This window comes from Myotis myotis, unplaced genomic scaffold (genome assembly GCF_014108235.1).
Source record: "Myotis myotis isolate mMyoMyo1 unplaced genomic scaffold, mMyoMyo1.p scaffold_m19_p_3, whole genome shotgun sequence".
NCBI lineage: Eukaryota > Metazoa > Chordata > Mammalia > Chiroptera > Vespertilionidae > Myotis > Myotis myotis.
The window spans coordinates 114,553,369-114,576,081 of NW_023416335.1; the positions used below are offsets into that span (position 1 = coordinate 114,553,369).

At 43.5% G+C, this 22,713-nt stretch overlaps 1 protein-coding gene across 3 annotated transcripts in view; it reads left to right on the forward strand.

The window, feature by feature from the left end:
* Window positions 1–6,124: 6,124 nt before the first annotated feature.
* The window catches only part of FLT1 (fms related receptor tyrosine kinase 1), a 204,534-nt gene continuing 187,945 nt past the window's right edge, over window positions 6,125–22,713 (forward strand). For 2 of the 3 annotated variants that reach the window (XM_036299247.1, XM_036299248.1), the window contains exon 1: window positions 6,125–6,552. In XM_036299247.1, coding sequence (XP_036155140.1) covers window positions 6,489–6,552 — 64 coding nt within the window. In that variant the 5' untranslated portion in view covers window positions 6,125–6,488. The remainder of the gene's footprint in view (window positions 6,553–22,713) is intronic. The other variant, XM_036299249.1, reaches the window with a different exon arrangement.

Genomic DNA, 22,713 nt, shown 5'->3' on the forward strand with positions numbered 1-22,713 from the left:
TTTTCCAAATGAATAAACCTAAGGCCACTGGTATTCAATTCTTCCCTCCATGGTAGGATTAGGTGAGCTCAAGGACCTGACTTTCTTACTTATGCCAGATTTCCCGGATATTGCATCTGATGATGGTTTAGAAAGCTACAGGCCCAAGCTTCTGCACTGACTCAGATGGGCCTGCGGTCAGGGTAGATAGTGGCTGGGCTTCTCTATGACTCTGCTACTGCTGATATACGTGAAAAGTACATCTGGGAGGAGCCTGGAAGAGGTGCAGGAAGGAAAGGGATGGTCTTCCACTGAAGCCGCCAGGAGACCTGCCCTGGGCTGTGTCTGGAGTCAGGGGAACTTCTGAAGAAGGAAGGCTGAAGATGGAGAACTCCGCTGAGCACCCTTACTCACTCAGAGGTGGAAATTAAATTCACAGCTTTTAATAAACTTCCTAGTCATAACCCAGTCTTTACACAGTACTCAGACATTATCTATATATATATATATAAAACATTTCTGTCCAACATCAGAATACAGCAATCTGATGATGAATTTCTACTTCCTTAAATGTTTGGACCTGAGCCAGACTATCACTTTTTAAACCCTGCTTTAGCTCAAGCAGGAAAATAAAGTAGGTTGCTTTCAGTAGTCCACTCACCTCAACCTGGCTGGAACCTAGTGCTCCCCTCTTCTCCCTTACTCTGCTCTCCTCCCCCCCCCTCCCCCCCCACCCCCCCCCCCACCCCCGCTCCCCATCTTGGCAGTGCTCAGAAGCTCAGAATACTCCTTGGAACCTTGGGTTCTCTTGGGCTCCTCCCTCTCCCTCATCTGGACTGGAAAGTGAATTTCTCTCTCCATCACTTCTCTGAGCTATTAACCAGGGCTCCTTCCCATCACTATTCCAGTCTCACCTTCTCACTTCTTAACAGTTTGTTTCTTCATACATTTAATTAATGTAGTCTCGCTCCTCTTTAATCCCCCATATGCTAGTCTAACAATCCTAAACCATCCCCTCCTAGTACTGGCAGGATTACGCAGATTTTTACTTTATCTACTGAGTCATCAAGGGCCCTCAACCTTGCCTCCTTGAACTTAACGCAGCCTATCCCTTGTCACCTCCCTCCTCTACTAGGCCCTCCTCATTCACTACCCCTCCCCACCACTGGGTTTATTCCCTTCGCCCTCTTTTCAGAATGCCCTCTCCTCTCCACTGATACAAATCTGTTACTACCTTCGAGATCATTTCACAATTTAGTAATTAATAATTTTAATTACTCACAGCTATATATTGTTCTTGCTTTTAGTTGCAGCAAAATTGTTTCCCAATGTTTTATGTAAGCCTGGCCATCTCAAATAAACTATAAGGCCTTTGAGAACAATAGTTTGTCTTCTATGCTACTATTTTCAACAAGATTGGCATATGATTGTGTCACAGGTATGTAAATAAAAATACCACTTTCTGGATCAGTATGACAAGAACCTCTTCCTTTTGATTGTTCCGTCAGGTCACTGGCTAAGCTGGTGCAAATTTCAAGTGAAGCAAGAATATTGATGTGTCTGTGTATGAGTGTACACGCGTGTACGTGTGTGTGGATGAAAGGGGCTCTGAAGGAGAGGAATGGGTAGAATGTGTATATGTGTGTGATTTACTGATTAAAACACATTCCAGCATCAATTAAATTTATTTGTGAATTATTTATAAGGATAAAATAAAAATGTCCAGTAGTAGGGTAATATTTTGCAGCTGTTAAATATAATGATTATGAAGGCTGTGTAGAAACATGAAAAAAATAAGAGCACTCAATGTGAAAACGACTAGCATGAAATATGCCAAGGTGATCACAGTGGTTAAATTCAGATGGTTCTGTCATGACTCATCCTCCACCATCGCCTTATCTTTTCTTTTTTTTAAAGAATAGTTTTTATTGATTTTTTTTAGAGAGACAGAAAGGGAAAGGGAGGGAGAGAGAAACACTGACCTGAGAGTGGGACATTGATCAGCTGCCTCCTGCACACCCTTGCAGGGAATGGAGCCTAAAGCCCAGGCATGTGCCCTTGACCTGGAATTGAACTATCAGCCTCCTAATGCACTGGACAACGCCTAACCAACTGAGTCACACTGGTCAGGGCTCCCTATCTTTTCATCTGTCTAATCCTTTCATCTGTTTTCTAACTAAAAGAATGTATTAAAATGACATAATAGTTTTTAAATAGAGAAAAAGTCAATAGCTGACAGTTATATGTTAAGATAAGCTTAACCTTTGGCAAAAATGTTAATTATAATGATCAGATGACCCATATATAGATTTCCTTAGTCAACTACTTTTCCTTTAGGTATTAGTCCCTTCTCTGTTTTGCCTTTCTCCTGCCCAATCTTCTCTCATGATCTAATTCTGGACTTCTTAAAAACTTCCCTAGAGTACTTTGAAAAATACTTACCTGTCTTATTACCTCTTGCTCAGACTATCAATTATTACTAAATAATGACATGGGAAATATTAACCAGTTAACATGCAGCCTCCCTTGATGAACATACATCTAGAGATAATGACACAAGTACTTTGGTTTACTCAACCTTTTCAAATCCATCCACCCACTCATCCATCCACTCATTCACTCAGCTCTGTCCTTGTTAAGGATTTTGATGATGGTCCAGAAGTCACACTTATCCTGTTTGTGGATAATTCGAAACAGGAGATACAGGAAATGCACTGAATGGCAGAATGGAGAGCAGAAAGATTTCAATAGGCCAGCAGGGTGGACCAAATCAAACAAGAAATTTAATAAGAGTATGTATAAGGGTCTGCAATTTGAGTTGTCAAGCTAGGGCTGTCCAAGCATAGCTAGATCACAACCCTTGTGAAAAAGCCTCAGAGGTGTTAACCCAGAATAGGTTCTCCTAAGAGTGCAATATATGAAGTAGCCCACAGAAAAAGCCCCTTTGAGCTTAGGTTTCAGTAAGAGAAGTATTATGTCACAGCCCCTGGGGAGTATCAGGAGATACAAGGCTAACTAGGGCTAATCAGCACTGGGACACAGCCTCAGAAAGGAGCTGAAACCCTGAATAAATCAAAACGAGATAAGTAGCAGCAGCACTAAACGGTGTGAGGAGCAGGTAATCGGGAACAGAGTGGGGCTTGTGGGGCAGAAAGGAGATGGCCCCTAAGGAACTCCATCAGCAGAACTAGATACCTGAGGTTTGTGGGTTAGTGCTTCTCAGACCAAGGAGCCTGAGCTGTCACGGTGCTATGTACTGTGAGGTGTCTTTTCACATAACAAGGCAGGATTTTATAAGATCAGTTGGTTCTTGTGGCCAACCATACATGTTTATGTTACGCAATGTGTAGCCACAGAGTATGTTTTTAATTCGGTCCGAAGCCCACGTGGGGTTGAGATTCCTGATTAAGCCCCAGCAGCTGCCAGCGGAGCCTGCGCCGCCCTTGGCTGACTGTAGGAAGATGAGGGCCTGGGTTTTCTCCCGTCTCCCACCCTGATGCTCCCACAGTATTTTTCAGTCTTGGACATTAAAGCTGTTGGTTTTACCAACAGTGTGCCTCTGAATAGGGACTAGAAAGAATCCCCAAGAGAATGTTTATAGCTGATAACAAGAGAGAGTGTCTGGTTTTGCAGGAGATGAAATGTTCTTTTGTATGTGAGCAGGAACTAAGCAGATAGTACACTTCAATAGCTTTTTATACCCACTAGGCATGTTGAAATTGATCTTTTCCATCACTATTATCTATAAAACCTCTTCCTTAGTGACTTAGTTGGAGCATACGGTAGCCCATTCTCATTCAAATGTGTTCTCTCTCTCTCTCTTTCTCTCTCTCTCTCTCTCTTTCTTCTTTTTTTTTGGGGGGGGGTAGCTGAGCGAGATACCTTTATTTCCCATCATTTTAGCTTAGATGTTCATTTATCTCAACGCTAAAATTTATCTAAGCTAAAATGAAATCATGAGCAAAGGCTTGTGACAACTTGTAGCACCTTGAGTTCTTTGTGAAGATGCTAATGCGACTCACAAAAGAAGAAACAGTAAAGAAATTGCTGGCTATCATTGAAAGCCTGCAACTTTTCCAAAGAGTAGTTGGGGAGTTTGTGGAGAACCACTCAATGCAGAATGATTCGGGTGTAAATTAAGTTAGATTCAACCATGACTCTTTTAATATTAAATACTTAAGCAATATATTAGCATTGCTGAGTGGCACCTTAGATTATGAAGTCTGTTGCAGCTGTTCTGGCTTTACAGCGTCCATGCAGATTCACTTCTGACAGCAGGTTCTTGGAGTGTTGTCTCTCTGCGTGTTTGTTTGTGGTTTTTTTTAAATCAAATCACATGTGAAAAGTTGTATTAAATTTTTGTAGGTAACCTGTAGACCGCTCCTCCCCCCCCCCCACATCCCCCCAATCAGCTAAGTGTCCTTCCTGAGTCCTCAGAACAGACCACCTCTTCTCTGCCCATCGTAAGCCTCAGCCAGCCCTGCCTGTGATCCTTGCACTGTGTCGTCCTGGCCTTTTTGCGTGATTCTCCCTTAGAAGGCAGAGATGAGATCTTCCCATTCCAGTGTGTTTGGCCCTAACACCATGCCTGGTCCCTGTGCGGTGGCACAAGGACAATGCCGACGGCCTCTCCCTGGGAGAGAGCAGGGAGTGACAAGCCGCGCTACAGTCAGGCCCTCCGGGTGTGCTCCAGACTGTGACCTCGGTTGGGAGACCAATCGCTGGAAGGATCCGCTGTCAGCTTCCAGCCCTGTGATGCGTGTTTACTAATTGTTGACTGAATGAGCTGTGGTTTTTCTGAGGAATCAGGCTTGGGGGAGGTAGAGGAAAGGAGTCAGGGAGCGTGGCGCGGCGCACGGGAAAAATGAACAAGGGTGGCGAAGCCGGCGGACAAGCTTCCTTTTAAACCAGGAGGGACCGTGGCTCAGTGGCCCTGGCGCCAGGTGCTCCGACACGCGTTTCCTGCGTCGGGCGGCGGCGGCAGAGACCTGTCCTTGCTCTGCCGCCCAGAGGTGTGGCAAGTTCTGGTTGCCCAACTTTCCCAGGCGGGGTGGTAGTCCTGTCCTTCAGGAAGAGCCGCTGGCCCGGTTCTGGAGCCATCGCAGTTCCTTTTCTCAGACCATCTGGCAGGTTCCAATAGAACTATTTTTCAAAGCGCCGGTGTTTCCCGGCACAGCGAGGATGCTTCAGCCGTTGAGGCAATGGGAACAAAATTGAGGAACAACGTGGAACGAGTGCCATCACAAATGACCTAGTGCCTCAAGGTAATTTCACCGGGTTTTGCTCGAAAAGCAGCAGCCACTCATCTTCCGCAGCCAGCTGCCATCAGAAAGGTTTTTTTGTTGTTGTTTTTTCGCCCCTCACTCCTGAGCATTTAGGAAATAAAGTTCATGACCCCGGCCTTTACAATTTGCAGTTTCACTCCTCAGCTTTTAAAAAGGTATCGTGATGTTATTCCTTGTTTTGCTTATAGGAAGCGGAGGGTTTCGGAAATATCTTGGGCGGGTGCAACGGCGGCCAAAAAGGACACCGACGCATTGCACTCTCTAGTGACGCAGTCCTCCCAAAGGTGCCAGGCAGGCGGCCGGTGCCCTCGGGCTGTCCCGGTCCAGTCCTGGGTGCTGAAGGTGTCCGGCATCTTCCGACGTGTGGGGACATTCAGGGAGCTCGCGGGGACGGGGGACGCGGGGGGGACGCAGGGGCGGCGGCTGGATTAGGTAGGAAGAGCAAGGAAGGAGGGGGAGCCGGACTGAGCGTCACTCCTGGGTGCCATGGACACGGCGGCCAGCTTTCCGTGCGTCGGACTTTGTGCGCCGGGGGCTGTGCGGTGACGCTCCAGTCCTGTGCCCTTACCGGCTTCGGGCGGTCCCCGGGGCTGAGCCAGCCGGGCGGAGGGAGCCTGCCGAGATTTCCTGAGCTCTAAGGAAGGAGGAGGGCACGCGGGTTAGAGGCCGGGAACGCGACCCAGAACCTGCCCCGACCGCGCTCCGGATCCGGGCCGCCCGTGCCACCCCGCACGCCCGCGCTCTGCCCCCGCCCCCGCCCCCGGCGCCCCCGCCCCGTCCGCAGCCGTAGGGAACGAGGTCCCGGAGGAAGAGGGTAGGTGGGGAGGAGGGTGACGGGTGGGGGACCCCTTGACGTCACTGGAAGGAGGTGCCGGGGTAGGAAGTGGGCTGGGGAAAGGTTATAAACGGCCCTAGCCCTCGGCTCCTCTTCATCGAGGTCCGCTAGAGGCTCAGAGCGCGCCGCACGGACACCTCTCGAGGCTCTTCCCCGGCGGCTGGGCTTGGAGCGGCTCCGGGACTGCAGCGCAGCCGCCAAGGACGCAGGGCTGCGAGGATTACCCGACAGTGGCGTCTCCCTGACTGGAGCCGCAAAGAGGGGCGCTCGGGGCGCGGGAACAGAGTGCGGGGCCGGCGGCGGCGGAGAGCGGGAAGACAAGCTCGGCGGCTGGGTCGGTCCCCGCCAGGAGCGCGGGCACCAGGCGGGCAGGCCCCGTCGCGCTCACCATGGTCTCCTGCTGGGACACCGGGGTCTTGCTGTGCGCGCTGCTCGGCGGACTGCTGCTCACAGGTTAGGCTGGCCGAGGCCGCGATGCGAGGCGGGGAGCACACCCAGGGGCGGGGGACACGCGGGGAGGCGCGCCTCCGCTGGAACTGGGGCGGGAGTCTCACTCCGCGCGCCGGGGGTCGTGGCGCCTTTCTCCGCCGCGGGGTCAAGACGCGCGCCTCGAAGAGCAGCTGGAGGGGCCCGCGGGCACCGCCACCCTGGATGGCACTGAGGCTGCCCTCGGCGGCTGGAGTCGCGGACCCGCTCTGCCTGGCTCCGGGCTCGGGGACCTGCCTGACACTCAGACCAGTTCCCAGGCAGCCGGGCTGAGGAGCCCCCCGGAGTCCGGCGCCGCGGCTCCACGAGCGCCCGCGAGGCCGCCCGGGGGCTGGGCTGAGCCCCGCGGTGGCGATGGTGGCACTGGCCACGACGTCTCGCCTCGAAAGGGAAGGAGGAGAGCCCGCTAGCAGGGGGTGGTGTGCTTGCCGGGAGCAAACAGGTCCCCGGAGATGGCAAGAGCTGGTACCCTTCATCCCGCGAAGGGCCCGCGTAGGACTGTCCACGCAACGTTCCTCCAGCGCCCACTCCTCTGGCGGGTCCCGGGCCGCGGACTGGAGCGCGCTGCGCGCAGCCACGGGAGAAGGGAGCCCTCCACCGGTCCCGCCCTGGTCGCCGGTCACCGGCGAGGGCAGTCCAGAACCCAAGTACCATTAAGTTTCGGAATTGCAAGCTTAGCCTTTAAATTCCAAAAGAAGAAAGGGCGGATGGTTTGGACCAAAAGATGCGGTTTGAGCGATTGGTGCTATCCACCCCTCTGCCGGGTGTTAAGAGAAACTGGAGGCTGAATGGTCCGGGCTAGGGAGGTCACACCGCGGTTAGAGTGGAGGCCGCCCCAAGGAGGCGTCAAACCCGAGGGGATTTAGCGAATGGATCCCGTCTCTGCCCGGCGGGTTCAGACCCACGGGACAAAAGACAATAACATCAAATAAGTTACTGCAATGATTCAGGGAAGGACAGTCAGTACAGTTGGGCATATATATTTTTAAAATGCTTGTTAAACCCCAAAGCTGTAACAGTTAAATATTTTCTCAGTAGAAAGACGAATTAGACCGTCAGTTTCTAAATAACAAGCTATAGATCCAATTAGATTAGTGAACAACCCGAGGGCACGGCACAGTCCTAATGTCCGAGAAACTCGCTGTAAGTTGGAAAAAGTTGCTAAAATAACGATTAAAATGAAATATTGCTGTTCGAATTCAAAAATGCATTTTTTCGTTTTGAAAAGTCGCTTTTAAAAAACAATTGCTTAGAGCATCTAAATAACTTGCTGAAGTTTATCTATTATGTAAAGGTAATTCTAGGTAATGACTGTAAGTCCAAAAAATGGAGGGAAGAATATATATTTAATTGACTTCTGCTTTGCACAGATATATCTTTATTTTTGTTTCAAAACTGTGGTCAACCAGTGAAGTATAGTTCTCGTTGTGATTAGGGACCACTTAGATGCGTGGAAGGTTGGCAGAAACCTAAGAAGATCCTCTTGTGATTTCTCTTAGATATTATTTTACTTAGAAGGAGGCAGGAATCTTGGAACTCGTTTGTGGTTTTTAAAAAATTTACATGTGTTGTAGGAAGAAAGAAAGACAAAATACTGGCAAGGTGAGAACCCTTTACCTGCCAGTTTAAGGAGCTATTGGGGTTTGTAGTTTCCAAGCCAGCCTTCCCAGACCACAGGCTTCTCTGGCTGATTAACAGAGAAACAGTTGCTACCTGCTTCTAATCTAGACCAAATCAGGACTTTCCAACTGAACGGAGGGGCTGCAGTCTGGGAACGCGGCCCAGAAGGGGTCCAAGTTTCTGCCCAGTGGATCTATCAGGAGTCCACTTGCACCCATCATGAGCTGGGTCTGCTCACCTTCGATTGTTATATATCCTTTGTGTATTCATCAGTGATTATTACTGTGGGTGAATGATATGCAGGTGTGCCTTGAAGGATAAAATAACCAGATGCTCAATAATACAAAAAGATAATGCATCCCCCCTCCTAAAAAGTGTATTTACCTTCTTCCAAATATCCTGGGGGAAAAAAAAAAAAGCCAATAATTCAGATACTTTCAAGTACTCTGTATTTCAGTGTCTTCCTATTCAAAGGATACCAGCCCTCCTTTACTCCACACAAAGTCTCCTTATCTTACTTTTAAGTCGCCATGCCCTTGATTAAAGCCGTAGACCTTTTTTTCTGGCCCCATGTTTCTTGAGTTTTTGAGCAACTAGCATTTACAATTTACTGTAACTAACTGGAAATGCTTGTGAATTTTGTGAGGAAGTCTACATTAATAACATAAAGTTAAATCAAAATGTACCTGAAAATAGCACCCATTCTCAAATTGAATGTAATAAATCTCATAATAAAACTAATTTTACATAACAATTTTTGTTGTTTTCCCCAAGGTTTATGCAGCCACACCTTTTTGTTTGTGTTTTTCTGAATTGCATATTGAAAACTTTATTTATAGCACTTGGCAATCCACTAGTTCTCCAACTGATGGATCATGTTGCAGATGAACTGTAGGTCGTCACCTACTCTAGTTCCTCAATATTTTTACCTTACTTGTTTATTATTATTTGAAGTTTTTCTTTCCCTGTTGAAAATTCTATAAAAGGCTATCCATTTCTTTTCTAGTGAAACTTAAGTGAAACAGGCTTTTCTATTTTCATATATAAAATTCAGAAGTTAGAATAGATTATTTCTAAGACCCTTTCCCAACTCTAAATTTCAATGAACAATGCCAAGAAGTAGGCTGAACACAGTGTCTCTTTTTCTCCTCCCCTTACCTATATTTGCATAGGAATGGATAGTAAACCCTGTGACACTAGAGCTGAAGCTGGAAAGATGAACAGGTTTCTCCTGCTATCAATAATCACACTGTGTTTTCTTTTTCCCTAGTAGAATACACCTGACCCACCAATTAACTTGGTCTTTAATGGGTTGCAGGAGCTAAGCTATTAGAGTATGCACAATCCAGTAGTAATAATTATCTTGGGCTTTTTTTTTTTTTTTACTAGCAGAATGTATAACTCTAGTTACATTATCTTTTCTAAGGATGTCAGTCATTTTAAACTCATATGCGTTTCTTTTTATTATTATTATATTATCATTGTTAATGCTTACTTTATTCTAAAAGAAGTTTAGGTTTCAATGAGGACGCTAAACCTCTATTTTATATTAGTTCTTAGAACAAACCAAATATTCACTTTGTTCTCCTTACCAAAAACTAAATCTACTTTGAAAGCATAGGATATTAAGGTTGAAAATGATATGTTGCAAAAAAAATCGTTTTATATTGACCAAAAATGGCATGTCCTTGAGGATGGTTATCCAACCTATTGCGAAGTTATGGCTGGTATTTACTCTGCCTTGGGGAGTTCTGCAAAGCAAGAACAAATAACAGAGCAGTAGCTTCTGTAGAGCTTTAAGTTGAGATGCGTATGTGAATGGGCATAAGAATGGAGAGCCAGTGAGGGAAGCTCTCTTGGCACTTGAGTGTGAAATGCAAAGCTTGCTGGTGTTAGTCAGATTCTTGGTTCAGTTGGGTCAGGAGTTTGTTGGATATCAAGGACATGTAATTTTTCAGAGTATTTGTCATTGTGGATAGGGGAGGAAGGACATTTGAAATAACACCTGGCCCCCTTTTTTTTTAAGTAAAAATATATTATTAAGAATGGTACAAAGCATTAGAAGCATCTGTTTCATTGGGTTTAACCAGTTTACTAGATCAGAAGAATCCATTCCATTTCATTGGCCTTAGCATACTGATGAGCTGGTTTGGAATGACAAGATCTCCTCCCACATGCTTTTCAGGATTACCAGTGGTTCCTCACATACTTGGGTGCTTGGAAAGTGCATGCTGCTCATTAAATTACTGGATTTTATACCAGATTGAGGGAGAGGAAGGAAATGGGAGGAATGGAGTAATTGAGGGAGAGCTTGAAAGGAAAGCCTCTGGCTTAGCATCTGGGACTGCAGGGGGGTTTCATTAAGGAAACGGTTCCATTGCGTCTGCTGGAGATAGTGGACTAAATTTCCTGCATTGCTGCTGGGGCGGATGTGGGGGGATGTCAAGAATTCCTGGGGATTTCCCATCAGTCTTGGTGAAGCCATTTTTGATTATTGCTCCTCTCCTTGATGTTTTTGAGAGATTTGATCTTGTTTCATTGAACACATACATTGAGAGAGTGAGAAAGAACCTCCTAGATGGGATCTATTCACTTCAGAGATGAGAAAATACGCACAGAGTAGTTTAGTGATTTTTTTCAAGGTCAACAGCTGACTAGTGGCAGAAGCAGAACAGAATCCAATGTTCATACTACAGATAGCAGTTCTTCAAATATTTGTTGATTGACATTATTAAAGCACTAACATTTCTTTTTAAACTGGCATCATTTTTTAATATGGAATTTTCATCTATTTTCTTGAAGCCCATTGGGGTTTGCATGAAGAATATCGGAATTATGGCTGCTTGGTAGTACACTGAGAGATTTGGAGAGAAAATTGATATTCCTTGTGAGCAGTGCTATACAAACTCTACCCCAGGCAAAGGAATTGCTCACCTTTTTTAGATGAGCCTTGCACATTCATTGCCCCATGTTTGTGCTGTTTGTCTGCTAGACCCTTTTTCTTCCTGCACATATCCTCCTCCCCTGCCTTCAAAGTCCAGCTCAGAAGCCTGTGAGTGTCTTCTCGTAGCCCAGACAGAATGAATGGTTTCTCCTATCCCTGCATGTACTCTCCTATATGTAGCTGCACTATGTGCCCCTCTTCCAGTCCTCCCCTGGTGTTGTTAGTATTCTGTTTATGTGGCTGTGCCCTTACCCTTTGAGAAGAAGAGGCCATGTCTTAGCTGCCCTTAGATCCCAGGCACCTAGTGTGACACCTGGCATGGAGGCTTTCTTGGAATGAATGAGTGAATGAATGAGTGATGTAGCCACACCATTATTTCAAAGAAATCTCTCAGGGCCAGATATGAATTTATTCCAGTATATGAATGTGCTTCGGCCTGTCCATTTGGCCTCAGTTACAGTAGATTCTTTACAGGGATTGTTCATAATAGATGGTGTTTATCCTGTGTAGTGAGTCACTAAGATATAGGAAATCAGCTATGAACTTCAACTCTCTGAGATACTTATCCCTGTAATCCCTCCTGTTTTGTTATGATGCTTCATTGGGGCCTCTGATCCCCTAAAAGCCTTGCTTCTGTCTGCAGAAGTTCTGTTTAGCCTCTCCTGGTGAGGTGTCAAACACTCAGCTTTACTCTGCAATGTCTTACCAAATTTTTAGAGATAACAGTGCTCTCATATTTTATGCTTTGACTTACTATTCCTCTCATAGACTCAACCCTGAGTCCTTGGGTGCTATAATGCAAACCTGAAGGCAAAGACCTGGCCACACTCAGCATCAATGCTCTGCTTCAATAGTAGCTTTTGATTTCAAGCCACTAGACTAGGCTAGTCTTCCTGATTTTCTCTTTCTTTAGGATAGTTTCTTCTCAGCCATTCATGCAAACAGGCTCCTGGCAGGATCATCCCACTAGGTAGGTGTGAGCCATGGATCTGAAAAATTTGAATCCCATGGTTGGGGCTCAAGTTGGTGCCTCCCTTCCCCTACTCGCATGCCCAGCCCCACACTTTGCACATGTCCACTACATACTCCAAAACACTCTCAAGGCGTGGTCCAAGGTCCAGCATCTGCTGCAAACTTGATTGAATTAGAGCCTGTATTTTAATAAAGTCCCCAGATTTTTGTTTGCACATTCAAAATTGAGATGCACTTGGCCAAGACATGGGAACAACCTTAGTGTCCTTTGATAGATGATTGAATAAAAAAGATGTATGTGGTCCATATATACAGCCTTAAGAAAATACTACCCAGCCTTCAGAAAGAAAATGGAATACTGCCATTTGAAACAACGTAGATGGATCTTGAGAATATCATGCTAAACAAAATAAACCAGTGCAGTAAGTTAAGAACCATTTGATTTCCCTTATGTGTAACATATATAAAACTGAAAGCAACAAGTGAAAAAATAAGAAAAAAAAAAAACAATAGACAGACAATAGTATGCTGTTTCCAGAGGAAAAGAGGGGTGGGGGTGGGTAGAAAAGGGTAGAAGGAGTCAAATATGTGGTGACAGAAGATTTGACTTGGAGTGGGTAACACACAATGCAATATACACATGATGTATTATAGAATAGTATACTTGAAACCCATGTAATTTTATTAACCAATGTCACCAAATAAATTTAGTATTTTTCTTTTTTAATTGAGAAGCACTAATTTCAGTAAGGGATTCTTAGCTCTGATGTCAGGGTCTAAATCCTTTTCACCAATATCCTTGATGACCTTTGACCTAGGTGACCAAGAGACTAGACCTAGGTTAGCCAGGAGCCTCTTCTGACTCCCACATTGTTCTTGTGTTCTGTCTTCTTCTAGGGCACATGTGTCCTACTTTAAGACTTTTTTTTACAAAATCTTAGACTTAACTTGGACCTGTAATCAAAGTAAACAGAAGTGTGGTCTTTAAGATACCATGGTTAACCAAATCCTGGGTGCAAGATCATGGTTTTAGAAAATATAGACTTGTAGAAAATAGTAAAAATGGACTTAGATAGGTTTTAACCAAAAATGAAAATTTTATAAGACATTTGCTTCTAATACAAATTTACTTGGTGGTAAAAACCAGCCCAAGTGTGTAATCCAGAATCTCTATTGTCAAGGAGGCATCACTGTCTCGTGGTGTCATGCTATAACTGATAACAAATTTTTTGTTCTTACTGGCTTGAAATTTAATGTGTTTTTCCCTTGCATTCTTCCTCATCTCATTATTGCCAAGTCTTGGCAAATGCTTTTGTCTTTTCACAGATTATCACAGTGCTTACAGGCATTTTTTTCTCAGCCTAGTCTTCCATTCTTCTATTTAACAGCTAGAGGGTGAATAGATTTCCTTTCAAGCCACCCATCATGTGGTCTACACAAGCCAAGGTATAACAATGATCAGGTTCTTTTGTTAAAAGAGGCCTGAAGTGAACCTTGTATAAATGAAAAGCTTGGCTTTCGTTATATAAAAATATGAAACCACTTAAGCTCAAGGCCACTTTTAACAAAACTCTGATAAGTAATTCCTCTGCCCATTAAGTTCTATGAAACCCTTTGCTTCTCTGTAGGGTCATGGTCTCCAGCCTTGTCCCCACATTAGAATCGTCTGCAGAGTTTTTAAAAACACCCCTTCTTGCCCTGATGCATTCCTGACCAATTTAATTACAATTAGTCAAGTGGGACCCAGACATCAGTCATTTCAAAGCTCCCAAGTGATTCCAGTGGGTGGCTGAGGTTAAGAAACTCCTATTTTTGCCCAGCCAGCGGGGCTCAAGGGTTGAGCATCAATTTATGATCCTGGAGATCTCAGTTCAATTCCCGGTTAGGACATATCCCCAGGTTGCAAGCTCAAATCCCAGTGTGGGGTGCGCAGGAGGCAGCCAATCAATAATTCTCTCTCATCATTGATGTTTCTATCCCTCTCCCCCTCTCCTTTCTTCTCTGAAATCAATACAATATATTTAAAATAGAAACTCCTATTTTACCAGGCATCTGAATTACCTGGAGAACTTTGCTACACTAGAGTGTTGGGTCCAACCCCAGAGTTTCTGACTCAGTGGGTCTGGAGTGGGGCCCATAACTAGCATTTCTAACAACTTTCCAAGCGATGCTGATGCACCTGACCCAGAGACCACACTTTGAGAGCCCCAGCCATAGGGATGGTTTAAGAGGCCTGGTCACCTGGAAGGCACCTGCCCTGTGCCAATCTGTAAAAGGAACTGAATCATCACTAGACCTATAACAAGGTGGAGGAAACTATTTACAAGAATGCATGCCAGGAAGAGTATGTGTTAGTAGCAGAAGGAATACGAGCAGAAAGTACTTGGAGCATGCCATCAGAAGATGTGGTAGAATTGCCTTCTGAGGAAAGTGGGTCTGTATTGCCGAGTGGGGCATGCGAGTTAGGATCTGGAACTGAATTGATGGTCTAGACCCGTGGTCGGCAAACTGCGGCTCGCGAGCCACATGCGACTCTTTGGCCCCTTGAGTGTGGCTCTTCCACAAAATACCACGTGCGGGCGCGCACATACAGTGCAATTGAAACTTCGTGGCCCATGTGCAGAAGTCGGTATTTTGTGGAAGAGCCACACTCAAGGGGCCAAAGAGCCGCATGTGGCTCGCGAGCCGCAGTTTGCTGACCACTGGTCTAGACAATAGTCCTCTTTCTCTGCCTTACACCACACAGCATGCAGTCTTCCCTCTTTATAAATATTGGAAAATGTCTACAGAGTCCTTTTGAAAGGTGCCATATATTGACTTGTCTCAGGCACCCATGTGCCTTGGTGCAGCCCTGCCTCCCTTCACAGCACAGTGCTCTTTGAAGTCTCATGATGCTTTCCCTCTCTAATGGAGCCTCTGTATCCATATTTCCTTTTGTGGGATCTGTGTTGCCCCACTTGGGTGGCTAACTTCTCCCTGTTGGAGCAATATAGTTCTGCTGGCTCTTGTGATGTGCCAGAGGTCTGTCCTCATTGGTGAGAAAAGTCACTACCCAGTTGGAGACAGAGCTGGCTCCCACTCTGCAGAACCGTGGTGCTGGGCCCTTTCTGTGAAATACTGAGTTTTCAAGCTGCTTCTCCTTCCCTGAGAGCACCTGGGGTAATTCCAGGGCATTGAAGGCCTCATATTGTGTGAGATCCACATAAACATTTTTATTTTCAAATATAGAAAGGGCATATGCATTATGCACCACAGAGTCACTGATTTTGCAGGGCTGAGTCATGGTAGCATTTGCTATCTGTCATCTATTGCTACTCAACAAGCTGCCCCCAAACTCAGTAGCCAAAAAGAATTCATTCTTTCTCATGAGTCTGTGGGTTAGAAATCTAGGCTACGTTTGGCTGGGTGGTTTTCCTTCCGTTCCTACCTGAGTCACTCATGCAGCTGTAGTCATCTGACATTTCAACTGGGACCTTGATGCTGGCTGTCACTGGGCCTTCCTCTTCACGCAGTCTTTTGCCATCCAGAAGTCTTGTCCTGGCTTCCCTGTGTGGAGGCAGGGCAGTCCAAGAGGGCGATGGTGGGAACAGCATGGCCTTTTGAGGCTTGGGCTTTGGAACTTTTACCCCACCCCTTCTGCCATATGATTGGCCATAACCTGGGGAAATAGGTTCTTGGTGGGAGAAGTTGTACAATATTGTGGTCATGTTTTTCAATCTACCACACCATATCACTATTTAGTACTTAGTCTTTTCTTTCAGTCTAGATATTAGGTTGGAGTTTGGCTGAGAAAATAATTGTGAATAATGCCTTGGCCCTTCTCCACAGAACCTGTGAGTGACACACTGGTCCATTGAAACACTTCCTATTCAGAAGTCTTTTGATTAGGGTTCATGCCAGGTTGGTGCTGCTAACTTCTTATGAATACCATGACACCAGCAGGGAGGACAGCTGATATTCAGATTCTTTGTGCAGACAGCTCTGCAGCTCCTTGGGGCTTATTTTGTAGGGCTTCTGGTTGAGCTTCTTCTACTGGAGGATGTGGGGAGGCTGTAGGCTTTGGGGGAGGGGGAAGGAGGAAACTGATCCCTGATTGTCAGGCACTTTGATTTACATTTTTTTATCTTACTCAATCCCAAGAGGTAGCACAGTACTCTTCAGTATAAAGAAACTGAGTCTGAAGTCCACTAAATACTTTTTCTAATCACAGTGGTAAGTAAGGCTGGAATTATTTCAGTCTCATTGGGTCAAACTCCAAACCTTCCTGCTCTCACCCCGCCTTCCAGCCTAAATTACAAGAAGAGAAGGAAATGAGCATGGATAAGAGTGTGCTCATCATTCTCTTCTTTCCAAACCATTCTATCCTTGGAGTTTTGCCATCTCCAAGGAATATGAGAAGCCTCTGCTACTCCAGTTTAAAGTGGCCTTGGGATATTTCACTTCAGCGTGTGGCCGACACCATGACAGAATTTTAACCATGCCAGTTATTTTTATCAGGGGTATTCAAGTGCCATCCCATAAACTTAAATCAAAAAAGGATCTTCAAAGGCATTAAGAACATGATTTTTTAAGGGATTCCAAACTGCTCTCCTATAAGTGACTTTAAACTAAAGCAGAAGGGACTCCAAAATGGCAGCAGAGTAAGTGGATGCTACACTGACATGCTCCCAGGACCAAATTGGAATTACAACTAAAATACAGAAAAACCAACTGAAGACTAGCTAGAGAGAACCCTGATAACCAAAGATGGAAAGTGACCACATAGAGACTGGTAAAAAAATACACAGGAGCAAAAGGGCTGACCGGGAAACCACAAACAACAACTAAAGTTCCAGAGGGATATCTCAGCTGTGGGGGACCCCACTGAGAACTCTGGGGTCTAAACCCCAAGATGAGATCCCCAGCCAAGAGCACCATAACTGAGAAAGGTGCCCACAAAACATCTGACTGTGGAAAGCAGCATGGTTGCTATCTGCCAGAGAGAGAGGGCTGGAAATGCAGGCACCTTCTCAAAGGGCCAATGCACAAAATTGCTTGCACAGCCACTCACCTTGGGCTCCAGCAGAAGGAGGGCAGAATGGACTGGAGCTATATAAACAGAAGTAAGGGTTGGAGATCGGAGGGCAACCACACTGGTTTCCTATGCTGAGCCATTCCCTCACATTGCAGAGGACATCTTTCTCCAGGAGACCTTTGCTATCCAGGTTGTATTTGCCTGAAGGGAAGGCAGTTGCCCCACCCTATTTGAAAACCCTTCACCCTACCTGTGGAGTTTTTGAGGCCCATTAAGAGACTGAGACTAAAAATGAGCCTGCAGGCAGAAGCAATTGCCCTACCATGTTGGAAAACCTCTTGCCCCACCCTGTAGTTGATAGCCTGAGGCTAATCAAGACTAAATACAATCAGACTGCAGGCAGAGCTGGGTCTCTGGGGAGGCTTTGAGTCTTTTCCTGATCTAATGTGGGCCCAAGGCTAGGAAAAGCAGGCCTTGGCACACATCTTGGTCCTTTCCAAAAGCACCCAGCCCCAGCAGAGGGAGCCATAAGCAGTGGATTGCTGATAGCTCCAAACAGGGTACTCAGAGCCAGTCAGAAACAGCATCTGATACTGCCCTGCATTCAAGATTGGGGGGCAGTCATAAACCCAAACAGGCAGCCAAAATGGAGAGGAAAAAATATAAGCCCCAAATTAAAGAACAAGAGACTTCTCCAGAAGGACCAAATGAAATGGAGATAAGAAATTTATCAGACATAGGGTTCAGAATAATAATGGCAAAGATGATCAACACCATGAGAAAAGATATAGTAACTCTGAAGAATGGTATAACACTAATAAAGAACATAGTGGAAGGAATACACAGCAGATTAGGGGAAGTCAAGAATTGGATCAGTGAATTAGAAGACAGGGTAGAAAAAAATCGCTCAATCAGAGAACCAAAAAGAACAAACAATTAAAAAGCAAAAGGACAACTTCAGGGAGCTGTGGGACAACATGAAATGTAACAATATTCACACTATAGGAATGCCAGAATGGGAAGAAAATGAGCAAGGGATAGAGAATGTGTTTGAAGAAATAATGGCAGAAAACTTCCCTAACCTGGTGAAGGAAAAAGTTACACAAGTCAGGAGGCACAGAGAGCCCCAAGCAAGAAGAACCAAACAGGCCTATGCCCAAACACATCATAATTAAAATGCCAAAAATTAAAGTCAAAGAAATAATCTGAAAGGCAGCAAGAGTAAAGCAAATTTGTTACTTACAAAGGAGCTCCCATAAAGCTGTCAGTTGAGTTTTCATCAGACACTCTCCAGGCCAGAGGGGAATGGCATGAAGTATTCAAGGTAATGAAAATCAAGGATCTGAAACCAAGATTACTATATCTAGCAAGGCTATCATTCAAAATAGATTGTGAAATAAATAGTTTCCCACACATAAAATGACTAAAGGAGTTTGTTACTACCAAACCAGCACTGCAAGTAATGCTAAAGGGACTGTAATGAGAGGAAGAAATAGAGAAACATAGGCATTAAGAATTAAAATGGCAATAAATAAGTACCTATCAATAATAACCTTAAATGTGAATGGATTAAATGCTCCAATCAAAAGACATAGGGTAGCTGAATGGATACAAAAAATGACCCTGTTTACAAGAGACCCATCTCAGAATAAAAGATTCACACAAGATGAGAGTGAAGGGATGGAAAAAATGTTCCCATGCAAATGGAAACAACAACAACAACAAAAGCTGGCGTGTCAATACTTATATTGATAAAATAGACTTCAAAATGAAGGCCATCACAAGAGACAATAAGGGTCACTACATAATATTAAAAGAATAGATCCACAAGAGGATACAACCCTGGTAAACATATATGCACCCAATACAGGACCTGATATAGATAGATATAATATATATATGTGTGTGTATATATATATATATATATATATATATATATATATATACACACACACACACACACACACACACACATACTTCTGGAGGACTTTAAAGAAGAGATTGATAGCAACACAGTCATAGTAGGGAACTTTAATACCCCACTAACTTCACTGCATAGATCCTCCAGACAAAAAATTAACAAGGAAACAGTGACTCTAAAGGATATACTGGATCAGATTTAAATGACATTTCTGGAACATTTCACCCCAAAGCTGCAGAATATACACTCTTCTCAAATGCACATGGGTCATTCTCAAAGATAGATCACATGTTAGGACATAAAACAAGTCTCTACAAACTCAAGAAGACTGAAATGAGATCAAGCATCTTCTCAGATCACAATGGAATGAAATTAGAAATCAGCTACACTGAAAACATTCAAAAGCTTTTCAAACACACGGAGGCTAAGTAGCATCTTATTAAACAATGAGTGGGCTACCAGTGAGATCAAGAAAGAAACAAAAAACTCTCTGGAAACCAATGAAAATGAACACACAACAACCGCAAATCCCTGGGACACAGCAAAAGTAGTCCTGAGAGGACATTCATAGTACTATAGACCTACCTAAAAAAAGAAAAATTAATGATAAACTATTTAACCCTACGTCTTAAAGAACTTGAAGGAGAACAAGAAAAGTCCAGAGCAAATAGAAGGAAGGAAATAATGAAGATTAGAGCAGAAATAAATACAAAAACAATACAAAAGATCAATGAAACCAAGAGCTGGTACTTCGAAAACAAAAACAAGATTGAAGAACCTTTAGCCAGACTCATTAAGAAACAAAGTGAGAGGACCCAAATAATTAAAATCAGAAATGAAAGTGATGAAGTAACAAATGACATCACAGGAATACAAAGACTTGTAAGAGCCGAAACCGGTTTGGCTCAGTGGATAGAGCGTCGGCCTGCGGACTGAGAGGTCCCGGGTTCGATTCCGGTCAAGGGCATGTACCTGGGTTGCGGGCATATCCCCAGTGGGGGATGTGCAGGAGGCAGCTGATCGATCTCATCGATGTTTCTAGCTCTCTATCTCTCTCCCTTCCTCTCTGTAAAAAATCAATAAAATATATTTAAAAAAAAAAGAATTGTAAGAAAATACTATGAGCAACTATATGTCAACAAGCAGACAATGTGGATGAAATTGACACATTCCTAGAAAAATACAATCTTCCAAAACTGAATCAGGAAGAATCAGAAAACCTGAATAGGCTGATAACAATTGATGAAATAGAAGCAGTAATAACACCACCACCCCCCTCCCAAGCAAACAAAAGCCCTCGTCCAGACAGCATCATAGGGGACTTTTACCAAACATTCAAAGAACTAATACCTATCCTCCTCAAACTATTCTAAAAAATCCAAGAAGAAGGAACTCTTTCAACCTCTTTTTATGAGGGCAACATTATCTTAATTCCAAAACCAGATAAAGAACTACAAAGAAAGATAATTAGAGACCAATATCCCTGATGAACATAGATGCTGAAATCCTCAACAAAATATTAGTAAGTCAGATCATACACCATGACGAAGAGGGATTTATTCCAGGGATGCAAGGCTGGTACAATATTCGCAAATCAATAAATGTGATACATCACGTAAGCAAACTGAAAGACAAAAATCACATGATCATACCAATAGATGCAGAAAAGGTATTCAACAAAATCCAATATCCATTTTTTATAAAAACTCTCAGCAAAGTGGGAATTGAGGGATCATGCCTCAACATAATAAATGATATATATGACAAGCCTACAGCCAAAATCATACTCAATGGACAAAAACTAAAATCATTTACCTAAGAACAGGAACAAGACTGGGATGTCAGCTTTCACCACTTTTATTCAACATAGTACTGTAAGTGCTAGCAGCTTTCAGACAAGAAGAAAACATAAAAGGCATCCAAATTGGAAAGGAGGAAGTAAAACTTTCATTATTTACAAATGACATGATATTGTACATAGAAAACCCCAAAAGACTCCACCAAAAAACTACTAGATTTAATAAATGAATTTGGCAATGCAACAGGATATAATATTAACACCCAAAAATCGATAGCATTTTTAAACAGCAATACTGAATTCTCAGAAAGAGAAACAAAACAATCCCATTTATGATTGCAACAAAAATATTAAGATACCTAGAAATAAACTTAACCAAGTAGGTAAAAGACTTGTACTCATAAAACTACAGGATGTAGTTGAAAAAAAGAGATGGAAGAAGATATAAACAAATGGAAGAATATACTGTATTCATGGATTGGTAGAATTAATATCATTAAAATGTCCCAAAGCAATCTGTAGAGTCAATGCAATCCCTATTAAATTACCAATGGCATATTCACAGATCTAGAACAAATATCCCCAAAATTTATATAGAACCAAAAAAGAACCCAAATAGCTACAGCAATCTTGAGAAAGAAGAACAAAGTTGGAGGGATCACAATAGCAGATATCAAGTTATACTTTAAAGTCACTGTAATCAAAAACAGCCTCCTACTGGCACAAGAACAGGCATATAGATCAATGAATCAGAACAGAGACCCCAGAAATTGATCCATACCATTATGCTCAATTAATATTTGACAAAGGAGGCAAGAGCATACAATGGAGTCAAGACAGTCTCTTTAATAAATGGCATTGGGAAAATTGAACAGATACATGCAAAAGAATAAAATTAGACTACCAACTTACACCATATACAAAAATAAACTCAAAATGGATAAAAGACTTAAATATAAGATGTGAAACCATAAAAATCCTAGAAGAAACTATAGGCAGCAAAATCTCAGACATCTCTTATAGCAATATGTTTGTGGATACACCTCCTAGGGCAAAGGAAACTAAGGAGAAAAAACAAACAAGTGGGATTACATCAAAATAAAATCTGCACAGCAAAAGAAGCCATCAACAAAATGAAAAGGGAACCCACTGTATGGGAGAACATGTTTGGCAATTATATATCTGATAAAGGAATAATATCCAAAATATATAAGGAACTTATGCAACTTTACAAAAGGAAGACAATCCGATTAAAAAATTAGCAAAGGACCTAAATAGACACTTGTCCAAAGTGGACATATAAATGGCCAAGAGACATATGAAAAAATGCTCAAAGCCACTGATCATCAAAGAGATGCAAATTAAAACAACAATGAGGTATCACCTCACATCTGTCAGAATGGCTACCATCAACAAATCAACAAATGACAAGTGCTAGCAAGGGTATGGAGAAAAGGGAGCCCTAGTACACTGATGGTGGGAATGCAGACTGGTGCAGCCATTATGGAAAACAGTATGGAATTTCCTCAAAAAATTAAATATGGAACTATCATTTGACTCAGAGATTCCACTTCTAGGAATCTCTCCTAAGAAACCTGAAACACCAATCAGAAAGAATGTATGCATCTTTATTTCATAGCAGCACAATTTATAATAGCTAAGATCTGGAAACAGCCCAAGTTCCCATCAAAAGATGAGTAGATAAAAAAGCTCAGGTACATTTACGCCATGGAATACTATGCAGCAATGAAAAAGACAGCTATCTTACCCTTTGATTCAGCATGGATAGACCTGGAGAGTATTATGCTAAGCCAGTCAGAGAAAGACAAGTATTATATGATCTCACTCATATGTGGAAT